General features: G+C 34.4%; 1 protein-coding gene across 2 annotated transcripts in view; it reads right to left on the bottom strand.

The window, feature by feature from the left end:
• Nucleotides 1–3,904: 3,904 nt before the first annotated feature.
• The window catches only part of LOC113953507 (ataxin-2-like), a 52,474-nt gene continuing 45,909 nt past the window's right edge, over nucleotides 3,905–10,469 (bottom strand). For both annotated transcript variants that reach the window (XM_027656732.1, XM_027656748.1), the window contains one exon: nucleotides 3,905–4,260. Coding sequence is in view for 1 of the 2 variants with exons in the window: in XM_027656748.1 (XP_027512549.1) it covers nucleotides 4,247–4,260 (14 nt within the window). In the remaining variant the exon portion in view is untranslated. The remainder of the gene's footprint in view (nucleotides 4,261–10,469) is intronic.

Below are 10,469 nucleotides of genomic sequence, written 5' to 3'. Positions count from 1 at the left end.
CATGATAGCCTTCAAATATCACAAATATTCATATCCTTGGTACTTGGAAATCTGAGTATTCAAAATATTGCCTATGCATTCTCCAGATTTCTGGAATTAAACTTTGCGCAGCTCCCTCAGTTAAGATTCAGCCTGCATAAGATTTCATTTCTATAGCATAGTTACTTGGTATCTGACCTTTGCATTTGAGACAAAAAATTCAACAACTTGTTTTGAAAAGCCTGGTCCAAGTGAAGCTCATAACATTCCCACTGCCTGCAATGGATCTCATCAATAAGGAAAGAAATGTTTTATTTGGTTCAAACAGTACTGGAAGGAACTGTTACAGAGCATTTACAGAACATCAGAAGACATGTTTCTGGGTAATAAAAATGAATAATTTTACTGTAATTCTTTTATTTATTATTTAAGATTCCTATATAAAATTTTTTTAAATAGAAAAAATTATACTTGTTCATTTCAATGCAAATCATAAATGGGGTGGTTTGATATTGCAATTTAATCAGAAATAAAAAGAGAAAAAACCTAAACAAAACACTTCTAATGTAAGAAATGACATCATAAGTAAACCAGATTTTTCTAGTGCAAAGTTGTATTTTTGCAGACTGATATAACTGTATCTTTCATGCTTGTGTAGGAGCCAAACACAGTTTAACACTAATCACACACTTATCACTGGAAAGCAACTCAGGAATACATGAAAGCATTCATTAAAGCACCCTGTGGAGTGGGAGTGAACAAGTTAAGCTTTTAAATCTTTTCAAACAATAAAATTTTAGACACTGTAGAGAACTGAGGCAAGAAATATTTAATATTCACATAACTTAATATTTAGCCTTTTAATGTTAGAGAGGTCTCATTCTTTGAAGACATATGTCTGGAAGAAAACTCTTGACTTCACCATGGCTGATTGCTGAAGGCTTGGCTGTTTAACCTTAGCACTTTATTCAAGCTCAGTTTGTATATGGATTATATAACTTGGAAAAGGACCATGAAAAGATGCTATGTAAATATTCTATGTTTGTTTTGATTACCACTATAGCTAATATCCATTATTCAATTATGATGATCAAATGCCTCTTCAGGCCCAAACAATGCATAATGAAATTAAAGATGTTTTTTCTTAAATTTAATTTGGTTGATTAAATAATTACAAAGCATATGTGCAAGTATAGAATACATTTTCTATTTTACAAGGCAATGCAAAATTTGAAAAGAGTCAAGCTATTCTTTACTAATCATCACAGCTTGCACAGTGAAAGCTCTGATTCCCAAATATGACTTTGTTGTTCTATTTAGGTGAAGGAATTAGTCAACAAGGGATTGAATTTTCAATTAAAAAAGAACAATAAATATAATTATATCTTTTTGATATAATTCTATTAAAAAGGGGTTTTTTAATTTTCAATTATTCAATAAAAATGTGAATATATAGCACTTTTGTGCCTTTCTTTCACCTTTATAGTGGAATAAGGCTCTCATCTACACTCCTGAGTATATTAGAAAGTTTTTTTCCAATGGAAAATATTTAAAAAGTTAGTGGCTCTAAGGAGAGTAGTGGCAAGATGGAAATAATAACTAATATCAGAATAAGATAGAACTGTGAAATATTTTTCCATAAAATGTGTGATTAAAAAGAGGAGGACACATAAATTTGTCCTATACTCACTTCCTTCAAATAACCTTGAAGTGACTGGAGAGAAGGTGAGGGAAAGGCACCCTGTCTCACCCAACCATACCTGAGGGAGGAAAACACAAATAAGAGACAGACAATTACTTCCAGATGTCAGTTCATTCAAATTATGGCTGAACTGCTCTCTAAAAGAGCACAGAGGGGCATGAAGCACTGAGAAGTTTAAATGAGATATTTAACTTTAAGGCAGTTAAATTTAATAATATTAATTTGGTTTTATGGTTTTATGCAATGATATTGCTATTGGTCTTGAAGCTATTTGCATTGGCTTTCTTTGAATTAATGACAGGATAGTGCTAGAGTGTTATGGAACAAACACTGAAAAAAGTAGAAATTATGAGGCATGTATTCAAGTAGGAATAATATCTGTGCTAAATATATTTTTTTTTTCCTTTCTAGGGCTTCCTTTTACTTTTGCTGATTTTTCATGTCCTTTTCAGCTGCTAAATCGATACGCTGAGGTGTATTTAAAAAAGGACCCGAGAAGAGTATATTTTCATCAACAACTTTTGTGAGAATTTTCATGGGTAATCTGCGTCATAATAAATTAATAAAATAAACGTTACCATTTTGCTGTCCAGAATCGGGCATAAAAGATACTCAAGTCCCATAAGAACACTGGTACAGTGGAAAGTGATGCTGTGAGTTAATTGACTAAATCAGCTGCCAGCCTAAGTAGCTTTAAGAGTTCAGGGATTTTTCTTTTTTTCCTAGTGAACAGTCATTATTATTAATTTTTCACAGAAAAACAAGCTACTATTTAAATAACCAAATAATTCCTACTTCAAAGTGCTCCTGGGCATAGCAAATGATACATCGTCCTTATGGCACCACGAGGTACACATAACAAGCAACCTGACACTTAAGCAATAAGCAAGGAGTATAGTCTCTCTCAGAAGAAGACTGAGAATCCTTTTTAAATTAGAATTAAAGGAGCTGAGCCACTACCTGAATGCATCATTCTATTGTAAATGCTTGGTCTGAAACCTTGTTTATTTTGAAATTCTATAGCATAAATCTGTACACAAGAATGTAAGTGACACAGCTGCAAGACATAAGAATCGAGCTCTCCAGAAACATACTCATGCATTTGAATTTTTTCCTGACATAATCTTCTAAAATTGAGGTAAATATTTTTTTTTAGATTATCATGAAACTGTTATTAGTTGTTTTATGAAAGATAGCTAAGATTTTTCTTTTTTCTCATCTCTTTTCAGGATGTACTTAAAAAGCCAACAATATCACATGAAGGGTATCCAGAGAACATAATTTGGGACTACAAACACTGCAATGTCTTAAGATAAAGCAAATAAATTATTTGGCTTTTCAACAAAGAGAATTGATCTCATCTGCCTTTAAACAGACATAACATTATAATATCCTCATCTAAACTGCAAAATCTAGTTTCTTTTAAAAAAAATCCCAACTAAAAGAAAAAACCCTCTCAAGATAAGTCTAGTTCAACTCTAAATGCACTTACCAATTTCTGAAAACTTGGAATTCCAACTCGACTCTTATGAAACATTCAGGAATAAATATAAAAATAGTTTTCTCTACTTAATAAACAGCAATGGACTGGCCATGGCAGGGTATTGGAAATGAATGATCTTTAAGGTCCCTAAAAACACAGGCTATTCTGTGATTCTGTGATTCTGTGGTTCTGTGACATTGCAAAAAGGGTCTGGATAAAATACAAGTACTAGGTTGTGACTGACAATTATAGTTTTTTAGTAAAAGGAGCCACAGAACTATTTCAGTAATTAGTTGGGACCTAAAAACCATGGAATCATAGGAGTCATAAAGTACCCCATAGATATGAATCTCCAACAATCTAAAGCAAAACTTTCCTTTTTTTTGTCCTGACATTCCACTGTAGTTGATATAATTTAACACTGGAGTTCATGTTATTTTCACTATGTTAGTCTGAAAAAAAGCACTGCTCCCATTCTGGGATTTTTTACCCTTGGCCAAGGATTGTGTTGTCATTCATTAAAAACCTTATTTATTTCAAATCCTATGGGACAGATTTGGTTTTGGTTTGTTGGTTTTTTTTTTCAAATGTGTTTCAAGCTTTGAGTCATTTTGTTGACTCAGCCTCCGTCATGGCTTCTGAATCTGGCTAAAAGTATATAGCCTTCAGGTTACTTTGCTGCATTTCAGGACCAAAAAAGGGCAGCCTGATTCAGGAACAGCATAAGGGGAAAATGAACTGAATGGTATTCCGCAGGATCCTGATGAAATTATGAACGTGTAAAGTTAAGGACATGCTTAAGTGCTGAAAGATGGCACAGAATTCAATATATTCCAGAAACAGAATCTGAGATGTAGTGAAGAGTATCTTTGGCTTGAAATTTTACAAAGAGGAAGTTAATTGTAGTTAAACTGATTAGATCATATGTTCAGATAAAAAAACCCCAACATTGTCAGGCTAAAAAGATAAGTTTTAATCCCTTCCTGACCTCTTCTTATGTCTCTCACCACCTTACCTATTCACTAAATGCTTTAGAACATTGATACCACCACAGTACATCTGAAGCATCCCACAGGAAGCATTCATATGTTGTTTTCTTTAAAGAAAAAGTGATTAGAGTTTAAATTCTTTGAGATGAGATAATGTCTTCAAATGTGATTGTAGCCCCTGATCCTGGCTTTACCTTCAATAAAAATTAGAAATATTACTATAAGGAGCCTTATCTCACTTTGTCCACAATTATAAAGCTGATGTTTATTTGAAACAATTTTTCAGCCAATAGGTGGCACTGAAAGTATTTAACATTTATCTAAATCTTCTGTTTTCATTTGGAAGAATTTGTGTTTCCCTCAAGTAAATGGTATGTTTTGCTCACAAATTAAAAGCCAAGGCACATATTGAATTCTGGCATTAAAAATATTAAGTACTTTTAAACAGTTGGCAAACTGTTGTGAATTTAAAATTCCCTGGAAATATGGATAAGTGAATCATACTACTTGTATCTTTGTCCAAACAAAATCTAAAGCAGGAGATCTTTTCGAGATGCTGGGACCAATGACACTCCAGGAAGCATCTAACAATGATATTTAAACTGTAAATATCTGGGGAAACTGTGGCATTCCAGGAATCAGTTTATACTGTAGTTTTTGTATGTTGGATGTCAATTTATTTTTTTTCCCCAGCTACTTTCTCACAGGATTTTTTACAATCCTATGAGGAAATAAGGGGGATTTTGTAGTAAATATAAAGTAATTTTTCATCACTAGAATTCACCAGAATTTTATTAGGGCAAATTTTACAAGCAACTTCTTCATTCTCTGTGGTAAACAAGATCGTAAACTGTTCTATGAACAGAACTAATTAGACATTTTAGATTGGATTTCTACATGCCTTAGCATAATCATAAAGAAGCAATTTTGCCATGTTAAGTTTTTGCTAATTTTAATATATTATTTGAGCAAGTGCAGTTCAGAAGACATTAAGTATCAACATTTTGGTTTATACTGAGTGTAATGCAGTCTATCTCTGCGTATTGTGTTTCATACCTATACTTTACAGTTCCTCCAAGCTTTTTATTGAAAGTTATTCCAGGATGGTGAAATAGGAGTGACTTCTTCTGAAAAATTATAATATTATGATACAACATAGAACCTAACTCTTCCATTTGCAGACTGTTTCTCAACCACCTTTGCATAGCAACCTGTCTTAAGAACAAATGTAGACCACATAGATTTCAGCCATATAAAATAAACACATGCAAGGATTCATCATACTTTCATCAACCAGAGTGTTACAGAGGATGAGAAGTGAATAACATTGATATAGAAATGTGTCTAAAACCAGAGCTTACGTAGGGATAAACAGATTAACTCAGCTGTACCAATGCATCTTAATTACAAGGAACTAAAAGCTTTTAATACATTCCTGCCTTCATCATTCCCTACCAGCGGGAAATTAAAGTACCTTCAAATAGCAAAGCAGTAGAATACAATAATTCAATGCTACAGCACCAGGCCTTGGCAAGGTATAAAACTATCCAGCTTCACCTGAATTGGTTCTGGAGACTTATGACACTGCAGTTGGTAATGACAACAAATGTATCATATCAGAAAGTATTTCAAGTTAAAATTCGAGCCACTAATTTAAAGTTAGGCATTGTTTTCTCTGTTCAGGAAGCAAAACAAGGAACTAAATAAATCAAAGAAGAGTAAGCAAGGATGTAGCCTTAGCAATACAACTGAAAATGTCATCCATCTCAGGTTACGGGGAATATGAGTGGGTATGACAAAAAGAAAGACCAGTATTCTGGCTATGAATACCTTGCCCAGTTTATTCTTATTAAACATTTTATATTACCTAATATTAAACAGAGGACCATTAAGGTGTAAGCAAATAGAGAAGTATGAATTAATGAATTCTTAAATATTCCAGGAGAGAAAAGTATGGAATTTTACTGACATACATGTTTATGAATATCTGCATAATGATAACCTGGTCACAAATACAAAATTAAGTTTAAAACTTGCACATCTTGAAAATACCATATATTTTAATAACAATTCTCCACTAAAGATGTTGTTCATTATTTCCAGATACATACACACAAAATCTACAAACTAAATTAAATATTTTGAGCAGCCTTCAGATAAATGGTCTACTATTGTTTATTTTATTATTTACAATAAGTTTGTGGGTCAGATATTATGAGAACCTTATATATTTCCAGTTACTTTAGCATCTGGATATTTGCAAATATATTTGCAAATATATATTTGAGTAGAATTTGAATAGATCATTAAAAAGTGAGAAAAGACTAATGCCGCAAAGTCAGTCTCAAGGTTATGGAATAAAAAGGATGTGGTATTTCACAGGAGCATGTTCACAGGAATATCCAAAGTCCTGAGCACTCCATGAAAACCCACAAATCGTGCTCCACAAATTGCAAAACACAATTTCTGTGAGAGAGACACATTAAGCCGAAGAATACCGTACAAACAAGGGGATCATCTACCAGCCCTGACTAAGACAGCCACTGGTAGTCATGAACAAAAATAAAATAAACCCAAGTATATCAATAAAAAAGAATGGATTGAGTTGTTTTTCTTCATTTATTGTTGAAGCACATAATGCTATGCAAGACAACAGCACTAGTGTTTTATTCAACTTCATTTACCACACAACCTCATGATTTAGACTTAGTCACTGTAGCTATTTCAACCTTTTTCAACAAAATGAAATCCAATTAATATATGCTGTTTTGGCAATCCTCCTTATACACCAACATTTTTTAAAGAGTTTACTGATTTTGCTAGTTTTCCTATGGTATTTCCAATGATATTTCCAGTGTAAGGCAGCCCAGGATATTCTTTCTTTAACATTACAGATCATTAAACACATAGCAGCCTCCTAAACTGTCTTCAATCCTCTTGGTGAATATCATAAAGCCTTACACAGTGTGGTAGATTTTTAAAAAAGTGATGTGTAAGCTTGCCTGGTTCCATACAAGCAATACTTACTGAATTCACTGTACTCTTTATTTTTCCCAGATATTCTCCTTCTCAGACATGTATAAACACTGGAGCACCAAAGGAGCAGCATTCTGAATGTATAGCAAGGTTTGCTTGGAATAATGGTCAGACACTGAGTATGTTTATACAGCTGATTGGACCTCAAGATACGTTAATCTTAGGCTATATAATTCACCCTGATGGGCCTTGGGGATCCTTTCAACAGTACTCTTTGTTCACATGGATTCTGTCATGGAATGCCGGTATGTCTAAAGCCAGTTGCAAACAGTGATTTCCTAAAGATGATAATCCATTAGTAAACTTATTATGTGTTATTTAAATGCTTCATTAAATTCTTCATTTCTCTATTTTTGTTTCCTTCTTCATAAGGAAGTCCTAAGCCCACAGCTGATATCCTATACTAAATTCTAGAATAGGATCCCAGTCCAGAATAAATTGTCCTTGAAAAATCATCTCCTATTGAACATGTTATTTCTGGTCTACTTCATGTTCATTTGTGTATAATACAGCAGCATATAAAATAAACCAAGGACCAAAACTCAGAATCTGCAATGCTTGCCTTGTCATACCTGCAAAAAGCACCACAAGAAAACACAAGGTGGAATAGCAGCCTAGTTATATTTACTTTGGATCAATACAATAGGAATCAACTTGCCATACATAAGTGGAAAATTTGTGGCTTTTTTTTCTTTTTTTTGTACAAAACCTTGTCAGGATAAAAAGACTCTCATCAAATACTTCCTTTACATTTGCTACACTGATGGGATAACACGTAGAAACCACAAGAGTAAATGAAAAAAGCAAGTCCTGGATTTAAATTAGTTGGAGAAGGATTTTGTTTGGTTGGTTTTTTCATTGTTTAGAGATTTTTAATTTTTTTTTTTTTTTTTTCTTCTAGTAAGCAACCTAACCAACTCTAATTGGGCTTGAAAGCCAGTTTAGAAAGCTTGAAGTCATTGCTAGGTCTTGAATATTTGTACAGCAAGCAGACATCTTCTAGCTAATGAAGGAAATCAGGTCTTGCTATAATGAAGGAACCAGTAAGATGCTGCCTAAGAGTGAAACTTGTTAAAACTCTCATTGAAAAGTCGCCTGCTGCTAAGTGAACAGGCTTGGCAGGCGTGAATTAGAGACAGTAGCTACTGTAACCTGCCAGGGCTCTTTATAATGGGATGATCATGCTCATACAGAGAGCTACTAAAGAGAGCTACTGAAAGTAACTGCTAAAGATGAGATTTTCACCTAATGCTTCAGTGCATATACTTTATAATTAGTGATGTGAAAAATTCAAAGCAATTTGAGAATCAGTTGAAATGCAGATAAATATCAAACCACAAATCAGTTAACGTCAGCAGCTAGCAAGGCCAGTGCACCTGAAGCTAAGCCTTTGGTTTTACAGAGTCAACAATCATTAGGGAGTGGGGGGGCCTGCCTAAGACTGCCGTATTTCACTGCCTGGCATTGTTGCCTTAGCTTCCAGGCACACTGAGAAGGACCCACTCTGTGGCACACACCAGTTGCCTCATCTTCCCGTGTCTTCTTTCCTTCACTGTTTTCACCTTCTCTTCGCAGGTGTTCTCTTGATATTCTTCTGCAATGAGATTGCTCAACACTGCGGAGCAGAAGCTGTGCTATCTCAATCAGAAAAGGAATACTGCAACTGTTGGGTAGTTGAAAGGTTTGAAGGGAGAAAAGGTCAGAACAACCAAATGTGAATGGCACCAAACAAATTAAGAAAAAAGGTTATCCCACATGGTGTCCCAGCTTAGATGAGAAAACAGGTAAAAAAGTATTCTCCTGCTTTAGTAAAAAAACCTCTGCAAAAAAAACCGAAGAAAGCTCCACCGTATAAAATGTACATTATTATAAAATGATTCACTTGAGTATGTTTTACCCTTTCATTATAAAACTCCAGACTATTTTTTAGTTTCAAAATGCTGATAAAATTCAACAGTTGCAAAATTAAGCCCTGGCAAGCCAGGAAATGCTAGAGTCAGTCTCCTACTGGAAGTACATTACAGTGCAGACTCTTCCACGTAATGAACCCACCTAAGACAAGACCCCTCTGAGGGAGCAGTGCTTCATTCTTCAGTGTATGGTTTCCTACTCTTGGTTTAAATTAGGCAAGCAGCTAAGCAACCAAATATTGAGTAAGTCAAGACTTGATCTGAAGTTCATTGTCAGCAGTTTTGCCTGTGAAATTTCCAGGAAGTGAAGAAGATCTCACAGATCTCTCTGGGCCTCAATGCAAGCTCAGACTTTTTCTTGACTAAGAGTTTAGATACTCACAGTGATCAAAACTGAAAAAAACTTAGTTTCATTGACTTGCCTAAAATCACACTATAGTTCTAAGGCCATCAGCATTAAATATTTCTCTTGTGCCCTGTCTTGTTACTTTATATCTTCTCTGTTTAGTAGTGATTCTGTATGTTAGATTTCTGAATCACCCTGATGATTCACCAGGCTTATCAGGAGCACTAAATGAAAGAAACATCCTAGCAAAACAAAACACGGTAGACACACGAAACAAAATTCTATCCTAATATATATGCATTTGGTTAAGGCTGCAAATAAACACAAACCCTGTCATTTCCTAACTTTTCAACAACTGACTTTGCTGTCTTAGTGAGAAACATGTCTTGTGATTTAAAAAAAAAAAAAAAACAAACCAAAACAAAAATAAAAGAACCATTAAATATACTCCTGATGTTCAAAAGCATGGAAGAAAAGATTGGCAACTCACCCATGGCACAGCCTGCTGCTCTTGGATATAATACATGCTTCATAAAAAGTATCACCAACTTTTGATCCAGCACATTGATCTACCCTACAGAGTCAAGTTATGCCAGTAGGTTTCACAGATTCTTGCCAGCAAATGACACACTTATTAGAAATAAGTAGAATGTTCTTGCAAAATATGTAGAAGGCACAGTTAGCTTAGTAGTAGGGGATAGAAAAGTTACTAGTTATGTAGTTGTCCAGCATAAGATAATACAGTGCCCAGAACATGGAGACCAATATGAAGTAACCTCCATTTTGAAAATGTTGGGGACCCTCAAAGCCTCTAATGAACATGTAATGGGGGACATGTAGTAGATGTGTGAGGAAGTCTGTAACCCCAGAGTATATCAGCCAACGGAGAAATGGGGAGGGACCTGCATTTTGGGCAGAAGGGATAAAAAAAGGCTGCAACCTCTATCAAGTTATGAGATCTTATTGGGGATTGTCTAATGAACTCTTCCTTTTATTCGAATAAAAGTTTTAGTTAGCTCCTCTC

The sequence above is a fragment of the Corapipo altera genome, unplaced genomic scaffold, assembly GCF_003945725.1.
Source record: "Corapipo altera isolate COAL_440 unplaced genomic scaffold, ASM394572v1 1, whole genome shotgun sequence".
In the NCBI taxonomy this organism is placed as follows: domain Eukaryota; kingdom Metazoa; phylum Chordata; class Aves; order Passeriformes; family Pipridae; genus Corapipo; species Corapipo altera.
This window is presented reverse-complemented; position numbering and strand designations above follow the sequence as displayed.